Source organism: Cervus elaphus, chromosome 10 (assembly GCF_910594005.1).
Source record: "Cervus elaphus chromosome 10, mCerEla1.1, whole genome shotgun sequence".
Lineage (NCBI taxonomy): Eukaryota > Metazoa > Chordata > Mammalia > Artiodactyla > Cervidae > Cervus > Cervus elaphus.
This window is the reverse complement of record NC_057824.1, coordinates 15,445,672-15,459,943: the sequence shown is the minus strand read 5'-3', so window position 1 is coordinate 15,459,943 and position 14,272 is coordinate 15,445,672. Positions and strand designations below refer to the sequence as shown.

At 64.1% G+C, this 14,272-nt stretch overlaps 3 protein-coding genes across 28 annotated transcripts; 2 read left to right on the top strand and 1 right to left on the bottom strand.

Annotated features, from left to right (window-relative positions):
* Nucleotides 1-118: 118 nt before the first annotated feature.
* On the top strand, nucleotides 119-6,728 carry CIAO3 (cytosolic iron-sulfur assembly component 3). Of its 3 annotated transcripts, none has more exons than XM_043915783.1 (11): nucleotides 119-542; nucleotides 1,414-1,509; nucleotides 2,895-3,038; nucleotides 3,262-3,394; nucleotides 3,879-4,013; nucleotides 4,253-4,371; nucleotides 4,467-4,596; nucleotides 4,707-4,779; nucleotides 5,241-5,378; nucleotides 5,725-5,882; nucleotides 5,964-6,728. In XM_043915783.1, the coding sequence occupies exons 1-11, from the start codon at nucleotides 477-479 to the stop codon at nucleotides 6,200-6,202; spliced, it is 1,431 nt and encodes a 476-aa protein (XP_043771718.1). In that variant the 5' UTR covers nucleotides 119-476; the 3' UTR covers nucleotides 6,203-6,728. The 3 variants fall into 3 exon arrangements, with proteins under 3 accessions (XP_043771718.1, XP_043771717.1, XP_043771716.1); XM_043915782.1 differs by having other exon boundaries at nucleotides 388-542; nucleotides 2,859-3,038; nucleotides 4,485-4,596; XM_043915781.1 differs by having other exon boundaries at nucleotides 388-542; nucleotides 2,859-3,038.
* A 25-nt stretch (nucleotides 6,729-6,753) lies between these two features.
* On the bottom strand, nucleotides 6,754-9,850 carry HAGHL (hydroxyacylglutathione hydrolase like). Of its 8 annotated transcripts, none has more exons than XM_043915790.1 (9): nucleotides 9,667-9,850; nucleotides 9,042-9,225; nucleotides 8,652-8,716; nucleotides 8,447-8,564; nucleotides 8,268-8,376; nucleotides 8,087-8,190; nucleotides 7,788-7,889; nucleotides 7,411-7,487; nucleotides 6,754-7,070 (listed from the first exon to the last, which is right to left on the bottom strand). In XM_043915790.1, the coding sequence occupies exons 2-9, from the start codon at nucleotides 9,144-9,146 to the stop codon at nucleotides 6,968-6,970; spliced, it is 783 nt and encodes a 260-aa protein (XP_043771725.1). In that variant the 5' UTR covers nucleotides 9,147-9,225; nucleotides 9,667-9,850; the 3' UTR covers nucleotides 6,754-6,967. The 8 variants fall into 8 exon arrangements, with proteins under 8 accessions (XP_043771725.1, XP_043771724.1, XP_043771723.1 ...); XM_043915789.1 differs by having other exon boundaries at nucleotides 7,411-7,490; nucleotides 9,667-9,847; XM_043915788.1 differs by having other exon boundaries at nucleotides 6,754-7,136; nucleotides 7,788-7,886; nucleotides 9,667-9,845.
* Nucleotides 9,851-10,039: 189 nt separating this feature from the next.
* Nucleotides 10,040-14,267, top strand: CCDC78 (coiled-coil domain containing 78). Of its 17 annotated transcripts, XM_043915780.1 has the most exons (14): nucleotides 10,142-10,479; nucleotides 10,681-10,800; nucleotides 10,885-10,971; nucleotides 11,148-11,300; nucleotides 11,405-11,488; nucleotides 11,586-11,653; nucleotides 11,772-11,850; nucleotides 11,936-12,061; nucleotides 12,290-12,477; nucleotides 12,577-12,748; nucleotides 12,870-12,913; nucleotides 13,539-13,605; nucleotides 13,683-13,779; nucleotides 13,872-14,267. In XM_043915780.1, the coding sequence occupies exons 1-14, from the start codon at nucleotides 10,432-10,434 to the stop codon at nucleotides 13,889-13,891; spliced, it is 1,353 nt and encodes a 450-aa protein (XP_043771715.1). In that variant the 5' UTR covers nucleotides 10,142-10,431; the 3' UTR covers nucleotides 13,892-14,267. The 17 variants fall into 17 exon arrangements, 16 of the variants coding, with proteins under 16 accessions (XP_043771701.1, XP_043771705.1, XP_043771715.1 ...); XM_043915765.1 differs by lacking the exon at nucleotides 12,870-12,913 and having other exon boundaries at nucleotides 10,239-10,479; nucleotides 13,438-13,605; nucleotides 13,679-13,779; XM_043915778.1 differs by lacking the exons at nucleotides 12,577-12,748; nucleotides 12,870-12,913 and having other exon boundaries at nucleotides 10,239-10,479; nucleotides 13,679-13,779.
* The last annotated feature ends 5 nt before the right edge of the window (nucleotides 14,268-14,272 follow it).

Here is a 14,272-nt window from a genome sequence, read left to right as displayed (position 1 = left end):
GGCGTCGGACACGACCACGTAATTGAGCATACACCCTCCCAGAGCCGCGGGGCCCTGCACCGGCCGGCCGCCTTGGGGGGGGGGGGGGGGGGGGGCCGCTCCGCACCGTTGTTCCCATCCCCCTCTCACTCCAACCGGAGCTGGCCGCCTCTGCAAGCCCGGCGTCCTTCCAGGCTCTTGGGCGGGTCCAGAACCAAGAAGAGCGCCTCCGCGGCTTCTCCCCGGGGCGGAGACGCGGGCGGGGGGAACCGAGCCCGGCGCCCGGAGGGAGGCACGGCCCCTTCCCGGCGGCCCTCGACGGCGCGGGATGCGGGGGTCCGGCCCGCCAGCAGGGGGCGCGCGCCCCCGGGAACCCGGCCGCGGGGCCAGCCGCGCATGCGCCACGCGGCGCTTTCCGGCAGTGTGGCGGAACTGCCTCGCCGTTTCGCGGCGTCTGGCGACGTCGTCCGCGCCGGGGCCGGCGGCAGTGTGGCGCCATGGCGTCGCCCTTCAGCGGGGCCCTGCAGCTGACGGACTTGGACGACTTCATCGCGCCGTCTCAGGTGGGCGGGCTGGGCCGCTGCTTCGCGCGAGGAGTCCTCTCCGCCGCGGTCTCCCCCGCCACCCCGAGAGAGGGGCTCGGGATCAGGGGGCCTGCCGCGTCGCACAGCCCGCGGTTTCCGAGTCCCCTTTCCGGGCGGCCACGACAGCCAGAGTGACCCAGCTCGGGGCCGGGAGGCCCCGCCGAGCTTCCCTGGCCGGCTCTTCACCCTGCCGCGAGAACAAGGGGGGCGTTCCGCTGCGGTCAGCGCGGTGGTCGGCGTAGGTGTCGCCCCCGGGGGAGGAGGCAGAGCGCGTCCCCAAGGGGACAGGCCAGCCGCACGTGAGGGCCGGCCGCCTCCTCAGCTGCCCCGCTTATCGGTTGCCGGCAGCTGCGCGGGACCAGGGCTCGGCCGAGGCGTGCCGGGTGTAGCGCGAGGGGCCGGCCGGGCGCCCAGGCGCGAAGGGCGGGACGGACCTCCTGCGGAGGCTTTCCGAGGCTGCTCGCTGGGAACGCGAGGGCCAGCGAACTTCCTCTCGGGTGGAGAGGAATTGGGAAGAAAGGAACCTTCTTCCAGGAACTGGGCGGAGCAGAGCTTTTCTGCCGACCCTCGGCCTCCAATGAAACACTGGCTCTCCGTGCGGTGTCCCACCCGCCGTTTACTGGCGGTGTCCGCGGACAGGTTAGGGTGGCCACACCGCCTGCACCTGCATCAGGTCAGCGACCTCGATGCGGGCAGTGTCTGAACGCGCGCGAGTAGGGTAAGCAGCCACAGCGCCAAGACCGCTTCTGCGGCGGGAAGGCCGGAATCAGGGCAGAGTTTTCGTCCCAGGCGGTGTTGTGGCCCCTCCGCCCCCGTGCGCTCAGGCGCCCTTCCGGTCTCTTATGGGTAGGACTGCATCAAGCCCATGAAGGTGGATAAGAGGTCGGGTAGCGGCGTGGCCAAGATCCACATCGAAGATGACGGGAGTTACTTCCAAGTCAGTCAGGTAAGTTCCAGCCCAGCTGACCTGTCCAGTGACAGGTGCAGTGACCATGGCATTTTCCACGTGTCACCAGCCCTTTCTCAGGTGTGCACTGCAGAGGGCTCTTTGCAGAGGTGGCAGTTCCGGCATCCCTCTGTCTCTTGAGTTCTAACTGTGTAAGATTTTCTAGTCCAGACACTTGTTCATAGTGAAACCTACTCCTGTATAATTGAGCAATGCCAAGACTGTAGTCCCACGGCGTTAAAGTTGACACCCTGACTGTCTGCCATTTGGATTCTCGAGGACACCCATGCTGTCCCGAGGACTGCAGGCACCACCAGGCGTACCAGTCTAGAGATCCCTCCCAGCAGGCAAGGCGTCACAGGATGGCTTGTGGTGGGGCCAGACAGCAGGAGCCAGCGATCCCAGGGAAGGAGTCACTGCTTAATCAGCCCTGGAAGGCGATCTGGCAGCCCAGCTGGGGTCCCGCCCCAGCCCAGCAAGCACGGCAGGCGGGGTTCTTCATGGGGCCGGGGACCCTGCTCCAGGGCAGCAGGGGTTGACCTGGAGGGAAGGCCGAAACACATCAGTCCCCGCTGGCCTTGAGGCCGGCCCGGCCGGGAAAGTGCCCTGAGCTCAGACTGCGGCTGCAGTGCAACATGAGCCTCGTGAGTGGGCTGGGGGGGGTTCCCGCTCGTCAGCCCTCCGTCACACTTTGGGCCCCTGAAGCTTTCCCGGCCCTGGCTGAGACCACTCCTGTGTGTGCAGAGGAAGTGAGGGCTCTGCTGGGACCATTTGAGGCTCAGAGCTGCCCAGCCATCGGCCTGGAGGCCAGTGTAAATGCCCAGTTCTCAACTGTCTGGCTGAGTCTGATGTCATAACTGCCCCTTGCATGCCTTGCCCACTCTTCTCTGTGCAGGTGTTGAGGGGCACAAGCTTCTACCATCTCCTCCTCCCTGTTCTTCTGTCCTTTCTTCCTTCATCTTCGACATTACCTTTCTCTTCCTTCTCCTTTCAGAGCCTGGCCTTGAGCAATTTTCCTGTCCCTAGAGCACTTTCCTGTCCCTGTAGGCAGTCTGGGGACCAGTGACGAGTCGGCTGCATCTTTGCACATTTAAGGTTCATGTCCCACCTCTGGCGGGCAGCAAGGCTCTTTAATACAATATGCCAGCCAAGTTTGTACCAGAGTTAGAATTTGGTGCCTCTAGGAAAGTTTAGAACATGTATATATATTTCTGTACTAAATATTTAATTTCTAAAAACTTACGGCACATAAAGCCAGCCAACTACTACATTGCTTGTCAGGGCTGTGAGCCAGAGAATGAAGCTCTCCCATGGTCCCATCATCCTGAGAGCACTGTGTCTTCGTGCAGAGGGGCCCTTGGGGTACCGGGTTCTCATGCTTCCAGGATGGAGGGATGAAGAAGCTGGAGAAGGCCAAGATCTCACTGGACGACTGCCTGGCATGCAGTGGCTGCGTCACCTCAGCAGAGACTGTGCTCATCACTCAGCAGAGCCACGAGGAGCTGCGGAAGGTTCTAGGTGCCAATAAGGTGAGCGGTGGGCTGTCTTCAGATGCCACACTCACCCAGTGTCCCTCACTGGTATTGTCGGGGCAGCTCATCTCCTGGTGGTACTTGTCCTGTGTCTCCTGGGGACTCCTGGCATTGAAGTGTTAACCCTAAACTTCAAGTTCTGTGTGTTTGCAAAATTGACGCCCTGATGGGGTCAGGCTGTAAACCACACAGAGTGAGCCGTGGGTCCCGTGCTTTGCAGACGGCAGCACCTGATCAACAGAAGCTGGTTGTCATCTCAGTCTCGCCCCAGTCCAGAGCGTCACTGGCTGTGAGGTTTCAGCTGAATCCTACGGACACCGCCAGGAAATTAACAGCATTCTTTAAAAAAATAGGTAGGTGCTGAACCTTGGCGACCTCCTGTGTAGACACGGGGCTGAGGTGACACCCGGCTATCACTGGACTTAGTGTATCAGAAGCTCTGGTGGAGGTTGACTTAGCTTGAAGTTCTGTTGTGATGATTGAGAGCAGGCCTTTTAATAAAAAAAAACCCTGAATTAAGATGCTGCACATCCCCGAGCCTGAAGTTCACCCACTGTTTACTTTGTTTTTAAATTATCACCACCAGGGCACGGTTGTCAGGCCTGAGTTGGGCCCCTGGTGGGCGCCTGCATGCCGGGGGCAGGGCTGGGAGGGCGTGGGGGCCCAGTGCAGGCCCAGTGCAGGCGGCTGTGCTGGCGTGTGCAGGGTGCGGCCTGGTGCTTGCAGGCGCAAGCTCAGAGGCAGGGCGCCGGGCGTCCACCACCGGTGCATCCCGTGATGCCCGCCCACCCCGGGCGCAGCTGTCCTTCCGGGGCTGAGGTGGGTGCTCCCTCACAGGTGCACACTACGTGTTTGACACCGCCTTCTCAAGGAACTTCAGCCTCCTTGAGAGCCAGCGGGAGTTCGTGCAGCGGTTCCGAGGACAGGCCGACCCCAAGCAGGCCCTGCCCGTGCTGACTTCCGCATGCCCAGGTGTGTGCCTGCGGCCAGTAGCTGGACATGGTGAGGGGGGTGGGGGCTCTTCGGCAGGAGCCGCCTGAGGGTCACCTGGAGCCACTTCAGTTCCTAAGGGGTGATCACAGGGATGCTAGAGACACGTGTTGGCAAGAGCAGAGCAGGGGGCTCCTTCGTGGGACCCTAACCCCTTGCATGAGTCGGGCCACACCCGGAAGTCACCTCACTGCCCCGCTCTCGCCCTGAGTCGGCCTCAGGCTGGATCTGCTACGCCGAGAAGACCCACGGGAGCACCGTCCTCCCCCACATCAGCACGGCGAGGTCCCCACAGCAGGTCATGGGCTCCCTGGTCAAGGACTTCTTCGCCCAGCAGCAGGTAACGGGGACCCAGGGCGAGCCCCGCTGTGGCGCCCCCCACACTGTCCCCCATCAGCCCTGCGCCGCTGCCTCACTGCCACGCCCTGCACACAGCGTCTGACCCCTGACAAGGTCTACCATGCAACAGTAATGCCCTGCTATGACAAAAAGCTGGAAGCCTCCAGACCCGACTTCTTCAGCCAGGAGCACCAGACACGCGACGTGGACTGTGTCATCACCACAGGTGCGGGGCCCCGGGCCAGCCGGCGCTGTGACCGGGAGCCATGCATCTTTAATGGTCTCTGTTACTCTTGAGACTCAAATGAAGTGCGTCTGTGCTGTGGTCTCCTACAGGCGAAGTCTTCAAGCTGCTGGAAGAAGAAGGGGTCTCGCTGTCAGAGCTGGAGCCAGCTCCTCTGGACAGTCTGTACGTCACCGCCAGCCATGTCGGAGGGGCTGTAAGCTCACCCGTACTGGGTGCTCTCCACCAGGGGGTCCCCAGGGTCTGGGCGGGTGGCAGGAGGGGCCGTGGCCCTCGACACAGGCACTGGCCTCCTCCCTCTTCTCTGGCCTGGCCTCCCTCGGCCCCTTGTGCATCTCGGTGTCCAAGATGCTTGAGTTCCCAAGGCGGCCTGTGGACAACTGGCTGATGGTCATCAGAGCTGACCCTGACTTCACACAGGTCTGAGCTCCCAGGACAGGTGATACGACGGAGGGGACAGTCCTTTGCCGCACAAGCCTCCTCCCGACACACCCTCGAAGCCTTGGGCTCTATGACTCATCTTCCACTTAGAAAGCAAAAGCTCTCAAACCTGAGAGACAGAGCTTGCTCAGAGGCCTCGGTGGGCAGCGGCCCCAGCACCACCTGAGGCCCAGCCTCTTCCCCAGGTGCAGCAGTGCCTCTGCCCAGGAGCCCACCAGCCACCGGGGCGGGGGCTCAGGGGGCTACCTGGAGCACGTGTTCCGGCATGCAGCCCAGGAGCTCTTCGGGATCCATGTCACTGAGGTCACCTACAGACCCCTGAGGTCAGTGGGGAGGGCCAGAGCCGGGCCCTGCGCTCTGGCTCAGGTGACAGGGCCAGCGCTCCCAAGCCCTGGTTCTCATGGTAGAGCTCGGCGTCCCCTACCCACAGCACCGGGGCGGGGCGGAGCTCCTGGCACAGTGTGTCCTGATGTGGGCCCCCCATGCCAGGGAGGGTGGGCTGGGGCTCGTCTGACCTTGGGAAGGTGGGGTTCCCATTCTACAGACCAGGAAGCTGAGGCTAGGGCCACCTGCCCCACTGGTGGGAAGGCGCTTCCTCCCCTCCCCCATCACCGCCCCACCGGGAGTGAGCCTGGCATGCAGTGTGGACAGCCAGGTGTGTGCCCTCAGGAACAAGGACCTCCAGGAGGTGATTCTGGAGAGGGATGGCCAAGTCCTGCTGCACTTCGCCGCAGCCTACGGCTTCCGCAACATCCAGAACCTGGTGCAGAAGCTCAAGCGCGGGCGCTGCCCATACCACTTCGTGGAGGTCATGGCCTGCCCGGCAGGTAGCTATGGACAGGGGGCCCCTGGGACCATGCGTGCTGGCTGGCACCCTCCTTGACCACGCTTGCCCCGCTCTGCCACAGGGTGCCTCAATGGGGGGGGACAGCTCAAGGTCCCTGACATGCCGGGCAAGGAGCTCCTGCAGCAGGTGGAGAGGCTGTATGGCCTGGTGAGGACCGAGGCACCGGAGGACGCGCCCGGGGTCCAGGAGCTGTACGAGCACTGGCTGCAGGGCGCAGGCTCGGAGCGGGCCGGCCGCCTGCTGCACACCAGCTACCGTGCGGTGGAGAAGGCTGGCTCTGGACTCAGCATCAGATGGTAGAGGCTTCACGGGTCCAGCCGGTCCACTGCTGCCAACACCAGGACTCCGGGGAAGGTGGGGGGTCTCCAGCAGGGCAGTTGCCCGAGACCCCAAGGGGCACCCCAAAATGCTGCAGGGACACTGGGACCCTCACAGCAGTGAGACTCGGAATCACTCTCACCTGGACTCCTCTCGCGGGGCCGGAGGCTCTACCAGCCACTGGCCCTCTCCATGGTCCTGAGCCCTGAGAGGCCTGGGCTCCCCCTGGGTGTGGGGTCTCAGCTTGTCCCGTGGGAGGGCTCCTCACCCTCCATCTCTAGAGTCCCCCAAAACTGCTATGGGGCGGTGGTGACAGACTGGACCTGCCTGGCTGGTGAGGTCACAGCAGAGCCTGGGGGGTCTGCCGCACTGGGCAGCCGAGGACACTGGACACAGGCAGCCGGCCCGTGACCCCCCCTGGGATGGGCTACCCCTCCACCGAGACCAGGTGTCTGCCAGAGCTGCGTCCCTGAGAAGCTCGCCTCTAGTAAAAACAGCTTCTTTTCAAGAGTGTCTGTCTGCATCAAGAAAAAGGCCTTTCAAAGCTTTATTTGAAGTTCAGGAGCCCTGTGCACCCCACTGCAGTTTGTGCAAACACCCCTGTCTCACTATGGCCCAGAGTGGTGTGGGGTGTCCAGCCCCAGAAGTGCCAGAGGGCCCACCCTCTGGGACCGGGCAGGACTGAGGACGGCCGGGCCCTCCTGTGGGTCGAGGGAGGAGGGCTGTGTGGCCTGGCCCACGTGGAGCTCACTTCTGCCGGGGTGTGCTCAGGAGCCCCCACTGCAGCGCGAGGAGGGCCCGGGGCTGTGGCTGCAGCGGCTCAGCCGCCCTCTCAAAGCTCGCTCGCTCCCTGCAGAGCACATCCAGGACGTCGGCTGGTGCCACCTTCCCCGTGAACTCGCGCACAGGCTCCTCTCTGCGGGCAGAGGGGGCGCTGTGGGGTTCAAGGGGACCCACGGGGCAAACCAGACGTGGTGGTGGAGACAGCCCAGTGGCCGGCCCCCTGCCACCTGATGTCCAGATAAGTGCAGGGAAGACCCAGAGCACAAGTCGGCCCCGTGCCAGCCTGCTGGGCGGTGAGGCCCCTGGGGAGGACACAGGTCCCCAAGACACACGGGCTCAGGCCCTGCCCTGTGCCCCCCAGCCCCCTCACCCACACGGGAGGGCCCAGCACACTGGCTGGTACTCACCCCACCCTCAGGAAGGGGTTGTAAAGGAGTTCCTCGCCCAGGGTGGCGGGCACCGTGGGCACATCGTCCTCATCCCTCTGCTGGAACGAGCACAGGCCCCGATCACCACCTTGTCTGGCAGCCCCAGGCAGGTTGGCCCTGTCACCCGCAGCCTGGGGGCTTGAGCCTAGGCCCTGAAGGTGGGCACTCGAGGGCCAGACTGCAGGTGACCCAGAGCCTAGGGTGGGTGAACGCCCCAGCCAAGCCAGGCCTGGTCACGCAGGCCAGAAGTCATGGCTGACACCCCACCCACAAACACACACACACACTCAGTGCTGTCCTGGGCCCAGCCGCCCCACCATCCAACCTTGCCACTGAGAGTGGAGGAGCGGCCACACCTTGGCCCATGACAGCTTGGCCTTCACGTGGTCGTTGTAAGGCTCCACTTTCTGTGCAAACTCGAGGTTGCCCAGTGTGTGCTCGTGACCACAGAACACCTTCTGGAGAGACGAGGTGCTTAGGTGCACAGCACTGCTATGGGCAGAGATGTTCCCCACCCCCTCACCGGTCCACTTCTTGCCACGGCTGGCAAGAAGGCAATCATCCTGAACCCTGGCATAGACAGGTTCAGGGCGTGCTGCTTATATGGGAAGCCGGGCCCCCACAGCCATGAGAGGGCAAGGGGCAGGCTGCTCACTGTCTCAGGGGGCAGGGTGCCCAGGGTCTCCACCAAGCTCTGGTACATCTGCTGAGCTGTGCCCTCCAGGCGTGAGCCGCAGCCGGCCATGGACAGTGCATCCCCTGGGGAGTTGGGTGGGTCAGAGAGAGTGGAATGGGGCACGGGGAGGTGGGGCAGGTGGGTACAGGGCAGCCAGTACCCGAGAACACTGCAGGAGGGTCCGGACACTCCTCTTCCCACAGGAAGTAGCTCATGTGGCCCAAGGTGTGGCCGGGCGTCAGGAGGCAGCGCACGTGGATGGCCCCAAACTGCGGCAGAGGGGCAGGTGAGGTGGTTGGGCCCAGGCTCTCTCCCCGCCCCTCCCGGGCGCGTGCTCACCCGCAGCTCCTCGCCGTGTGCCAGCCTGCGCGTCAGTGCACAGATGCGCTCATCCGCACCCAACACCACCAGACCAGGCAGCAGCCTCACCAATTCCGCGTTGCCGCGAGCGTGGTCCCTGAGGATGGGTGAGAGTGGAATCACGTGGGTTGGGGCTGGGTTGGAGTGAACCCACCTGCCTCAGCCCTGCCCCTATGGCACTCACCAGTGGTGATGGGTTGTCAGCACAGTGGTCAGTGATACCCCCTCCCGGCCCACGATCTCCAGCAGCTGAAAGGGATGGGAGTTAGGGACATGCAGAGGGCCCAGGTGGCTGCCTGCATTGCGGCCCCAGGCACGGGATGGTGCTAGGGGCAGGGGAGACCTCGCAATTAGTGAGCACCCACTGCATACAAAGCAGGCACCAGGTGAAAAAGTTCAGAGACGGCTCTAACCGCAGAGGAGACCCAAACCAAGAAACCCTAAACTCCTAATAACCAGAGACCAGAAAACATGGGGAGGGTCTGCCCCCAGCAGTGTTGTCCAGAGCCTCTCCCTGCGGCCCAAGGTGCCTGGGCACACAGCGGTGCTCCCGCTGCCTCAAACCCGCCCTCACCCGTTTGGGCACGGCCACGTCCACGGCCACAGCTTCCCGCGTGCGCTCCTCGATGACCAGGTACATGTAGTTGTCCTCAAGCACAGGGATGACTTTGACCTTCATGGCCGCAGAGCTCGGCCGCACCGTGCCTCCTGAGCCCCTTCCTCAGCGTGGGGCTGCCCTCTCCAGACCCTAGGCAGAACTGTTCGCAGGAGGGGTCAGTTCCACACACGCGCGCTGGGGGCCAGAAAGGAGCCCCGCTGGCTGCTCCCGGACTGTCCCGAGGTCGGTCTGGAAGGCCAAGCTCCAGGCTCCAGATGACCTGCAGCTGCGAGGACCAGTCCCTCGCCGAGACGCCTCCCGCCGCAGGCTCCGCCCCCACGCCAGAGGCCCCGCCCATATAGCCTCGCCCCCTTCCGGTCCCGCCCCGAGCCGGACCGCTGCCCGAGTAGGCCCCGCCTGCTTCCCAGGCCCCGCCCCCAGCGCCCTCCTGGCGCAGCGCGACCCCGGGCCCGCCCCTCTTCGGACCCCGCCCCTCTCCGGACCCTGCCCCTCTCCGGGCCCCGCCCTCAGCGCCGCTCCGCAGGCCCCCGCCCCAGATCCCCTCCCGACCCGGCCGCCCCCTTCCCGGAGGTCCGCTCACCCCCGCGGGCTGCGCCAGCCGGTCGCGCGGACTCCCTGAAGGACAGCCGGACAAAGGCGGGCCTCGGGCGCCAGTCCCGGGGACTGGACGGAGCGCGCCACTCACGCCGCCGCCGCCAACGGCCCGGGCCTGAGGCGCCCGCCCGCGGGGCCGGCCTGGAGCCTGCGCGCCGCGGGACCCGAGCCCGGCGCAGGGAGCACACGTGCGCGGACGGAGCGCGCGCGCTCGCCCGGCCAGTCGCGCCCGGAGCTCTGGCGCCTCCTCCGCGAAGCCCTCCTGGCACTGCGCTGAGCCAGTCTTCCCGAGTCCCCCGGCCCCGGGTTGGGACGTCTTCGATCGGACTGGGAATGTAGGGAGGCTCCCTTTTGTTCGCCTGCTCGTCCCGGCGCTCAGCCAGGGGGCCTAATGAGTGTGGAACCCACATGATAAAGCAAAGCGCGCTGCCTGAGGATAACAGTAAAAGAGGCGGCTGCTTGGCTCCCTGTGTGCTGTCCCACACCTCCCCAGCCGGGCCTTCTGCGCACTCGTGGTTCCATCCTCACCCCTGAGACATGCTGGGGTGACCGTCCGAGTTTCCCAGATGATGAAAAGGAAGCCGGAAAGGTGTCACCAACCACTGAACTGTCCTGCTTGCCCTTGTGGGCGGGGCACCGGGAGTCTCCTGGGAACGACAGAGGCCTTGGCAACACAAGTCACAGTGCTGCAGCAACAGGCCAGTAGTCGAGGCGACATTGGGCTTGGGGCAACCTGCAGTCCCTTCTGTGTATGGAGCATGTGGCAGCCCCAGGGCCCCCTCCTCGGGCCACTGAGAATGTGAGTCTTCCCAGGACGCTGCTGCTTCTGGGGTGTCCCCTGCTCCCTCACAGGCCAGGAGGGGTGTAGGTACTCAGGACCTGGGCCTGATCCTGGCCGCGGGAGAGTCTGCCCCAGCTCTGCCAGGCTGGGTGTGCGAGGGTGGAGACCACAGCCCAGGCCTGAGACACACCTTGGGGTTGAGTGGTGGTGCCTCCCTAGGTTCTGCCACGGGCCGAGGCCTGGCTGCCAGGAGTCCCTGGGGGTGCCCCAGCCTGGGCCACCAACCTTGGGACAGAGCTTCCCTCAGACCTAGAGCTGAGTGAGGAGCAGCAGCTGCAGGTGGGTGTGGGGCTTCTGGGTGCCGGCAGTAGGGAGGGCATCCCCAGGGCCTCACAGACTCCACCTCACCCTGACCAACCCCAGGTCTGCAAGGAGCTGGTCGACCTGCAGATCAAAAACCAGCGCCTGCAGGAGCAGCACGATGCTGAAATCTTTGAGCTGAAGAGTGAGGTGGGCACTGATGTATGCCCAGGTGTGGCAGCCCAAGGGCATGGGGGGGGTGCAGGTGTGCCCCGAGTGACTGTGCACACTCTTACAGTGTCTGTACACACTCACATACCCCAACTGTCCTGTGTGTGCCATGTCCCTGTGGATGCCCAGATGGATGAAGACTTGGTCTCCCGCAGGTCCTGTGGCTGGAGAGCCGTGTGCTGGAGCTGGAGCTGCAGGGAGCGCGGGCAGCCCCAGCAGAGGCTGATCCAGGGCGCCGCCCAGCCCTGGCACAGGAGCTCGGGCACAAGGCTGGGGGGCAGGGACAGTCCTACAGTCGCAGACTCCAGGTCACCGGGAGTGCACGGCGGGAGGTGGGGGCAGGGGGCTGCCTGGGTGGAAGCTAAACGGGTCCAGCGAGGAACAGTGAGGCCTAGACAACTCTTCTGTGCAGGCACAGTCCACAGACTTCCTGACCCCCAAGAACAAGCAGCAGGAGCTGGGGGACGGCACAGGTGTTCAGCCACCCAGCCCGAAGGTCTGTCAGGGTTTCTCCCAGCCTGGGCTGGAGGTAGGGCGGAAGAGGGGACCCGGGGCTTGGGCTTTCATCCAGCCAGCCGTCCTGTGCCCCACAGCTGCCAGCAGAGGCAAAGCGGGCGCAGGAGCATCACGGGGCTCGGCAGAAGGCCCTGGAGACGCGTGTGTGAGTGACCACCTCCCTCATCTGGGACTGGAGAGCCCAGTGAGCAAGGGGGCTGTTCTCAAGGGGAAGAGGGGCTCACCCTTCCTGGGCCCAGCTGAGCCTCACACCCTGTCCACAGGGCAGCCCTGGGCCGGCAGCTGCAGGGAGCCTGGGAGGAGGCCAGGACAGCTGGGCAGCGACTGGCTGCACAAGCTGTGGTGAGGCCCAGCCCTATCTGCTTTGCAATCTGGCTCCGCAAAGTCCAGCTTTGGGACACACACTCAGGGCCTCCTCCACCCCCAGGTGTTGTCTGCCTGTCGGGGCCAGCTCCACCAGGCTGAGGCAGAGAACGCCCGGCTGCAGCTGCAACTCAAGAAGCTGAATGAGGCGTATGCCATTCGACTGCAGCACTGCGCCCGAACTGTGGCTGTGAGCATTGAGAGGCGGCCCTGTACTGGGTGGGAGGCCTCTGGGTCCCGGGGAGCCTGAGCCTGGCCTGACCACGACCAACCACCTCCGAGAGACTCTTGACCTTGTTGAAGACTTCAGGCCTGCCCAGCACACTATCCTCGGACCAGCTCTAGGGAGGGAATTAAGAGGGAGAGGTTGGATCCGACCAAGCGCCGCCCTTCCCGGTCCTGGCCCTGCCTCCTCCAGGGATACGCAGATGGCGCAGGCCCGAAGCCCACAGCCGCAGCCCTTCGGACATTCCTGGAGACCACTCTGGAGGACATTAGGGCAGCTCATCACAGCCGTGAGCAACAGCTGGCCCGGGCCGCCCGCTCCTACCGCAAGTGCCTGGCAGATCTGAGCCGGAGGCATGAGGAGCTGCTGATCGCTCACAGGTGGGCCCCTCCCTGAGACGGGCACCTGGGGCGGACAGCCCCTCCCTGAGATGGGCACCCCAGGGCGGATGGCCCTGTGAGACCCGGTGCGTGGCTTAGTGTGCAGCAGATGCTGGTGGACCCTGTCGGGGCCCCTGGGACCCCCAGGGCTGCCTTTGGTGCGGCCCCCTCAGATGTGGCGCTGCTGCCCCTGCACACAGTCACCGAATTCGGCCACTGGATGGAGGACCAGGCCAGGCTGGAGAAGCAGCTCCAGAAGCTCAAGGCCCAGGTGACCCCTCCCTGCTGCCCCCTAACTCACCCCAGGACCCCTCCCAAGCTCAGCCAAGCCCAAACCCCCAGGCCTTGGAGCAGCCTGCCCTGTTTAGCAACCCCTGCTCTTGTTCCCACAGAAGGGATCCGGTGAAGTCTCCCAGGGGGGCACATTAGAGCCGCAGTGAGTACCTAGTGTGGGTGCTGGGGGCACCCATTTATCCCTGTATCCAGGGTACAGGGGAGCCCTGGAAAGTGGGGGCCATACCTTCAGACAAGCCCCAGGTTCTGGTTGCTAGAGCAAACAAAGTGATCTAGCTGTGACTTCCAGTCTCGGCCTTCTCAGGAGACACTATCTCAGAAAACCAAGGGCCTGGAGTGAGGAGGGGTCCTGACAGGAGAGGGGCTAACCTTGAATGGGAGGGTCAGGGAGACGCCTCATCTCGGCTGAGCCTCAGGAGCCCCAGCTGTAGACCACTGGGGGCATGGACAGTAGAGGGCCCGATCCAGGACAAGGCAAGAGCAGCTGCCCGGTTACTTTCACGGCCTTTGTGCCTTCATGTTCCCAACATGAAGCCTCCTTACTGACACTGCAGTCCCAGTCCAAGCTGGCCTGGTGGCTCAGCTTTCCGAGTGGCCAGTGCCCCCCCACCCCCATGCAGAGATGGCGCCAAGACTCAGGCAGGGCCATCCCAAACTTGCTCGCAGGAGGAACCTCAAGGACCGCAGGGCCCTGACTTGAGCAGGGTTGTTGATCAGCACTTGGGCCGATGCCAGCTCTCACGCCCACCTCTCTGCCTCCCCTCAAGGGGCCTGGAAGCTTCGTCCTGGGCCCAGATCCGCCAGAATCTACAGGAGTTCACCCGTGGCACCCAGGTAGTGAGCAGAACCTGGCCCGAGGCCCCTCCTCACCCCGCGCCTGGCTCATGGCTTGTGTCCCCCACGCCAGGCAGAGCTGGAGCGGGAGCGGGCACAGCTGCTGGTCCGAGCCACGATGGCAGAGGAGCAGCTTTCTGAGCTACAGGAGTATGTGGACCAGCACCTGGGAAGGTGGGCCTGGGATCCGGGGACCTCAGTCCCAGGCACTGGCAGCAGGGCTTGTCCACAACCAGGCAGGTGACTAACCTGGTTTCTCTGAGCAGGTACAAGCAGGAGATCCTGAGGCTGAGGAAGCTGGTGGGTACAGGGGAGCCCTGGAAAGTGGGGGCCATACCTTCAGACAAGCCCCAGCACCCAAGGACCTGCAGCCACTAACTGGTCAACAGGCAAACCTGGAGCTGAACTCTTCATAGTCAGCCAGCATGGAGCTCTCCCCACAGCACCCCCTGGAAGATGACTTCACCCAGCCCTCCAGCCAACAAGAAGCAGGGTGGGGTCTTCCCTTGTGGTCCAGTGGCTAAGTCTCCACACTCTCAATGCAGGGCACCCTGGTTCAATGCCTGGTCAAGGAACTAGATCCCACATGCCACAATTAAGAGCTCTCAAAAGGTCCCACGTGCTGGAATTAAGACACGGCATAACCAAATAAATAAATATTTTAAAA

Bases quoted from the DNA above. Each gene is read 5' to 3' on its own strand.
- CCDC78 (XM_043915764.1), top strand. From the start codon at position 10,432: ATGGAGCATGTGGCAGCCCCAGGGCCCCCTCCTCGGGCCACTGAGAAT. The intron at 10,480-10,680 runs GTGAGTCTTCCC...GTGCCTCCCTAG, and splicing joins CTCCTCGGGCCACTGAGAAT to GTTCTGCCACGGGCCGAGGC. The intron at 11,301-11,404 runs GTCACCGGGAGT...TCTTCTGTGCAG, and splicing joins CCTACAGTCGCAGACTCCAG to GCACAGTCCACAGACTTCCT.
- HAGHL (XM_043915785.1), bottom strand. From the start codon at position 9,146: ATGAAGGTCAAAGTCATCCCTGTGCTTGAGGACAACTACATGTACCTG. The intron at 8,565-8,651 runs GTGAGTGCCATA...ACCCATCCTCAG, and splicing joins CTGACAACCCATCACCACTG to GGACCACGCTCGCGGCAACG. The intron at 7,890-8,086 runs GTGAGCAGCCTG...TCGTCTCTCCAG, and splicing joins GCACCCTGCCCCCTGAGACA to AAGGTGTTCTGTGGTCACGA.
- CIAO3 (XM_043915781.1), top strand. From the start codon at position 477: ATGGCGTCGCCCTTCAGCGGGGCCCTGCAGCTGACGGACTTGGACGAC. The intron at 3,395-3,878 runs GTAGGTGCTGAA...GCTCCCTCACAG, and splicing joins AGCATTCTTTAAAAAAATAG to GTGCACACTACGTGTTTGAC. The intron at 4,014-4,252 runs GTGTGTGCCTGC...AGTCGGCCTCAG, and splicing joins GCTGACTTCCGCATGCCCAG to GCTGGATCTGCTACGCCGAG.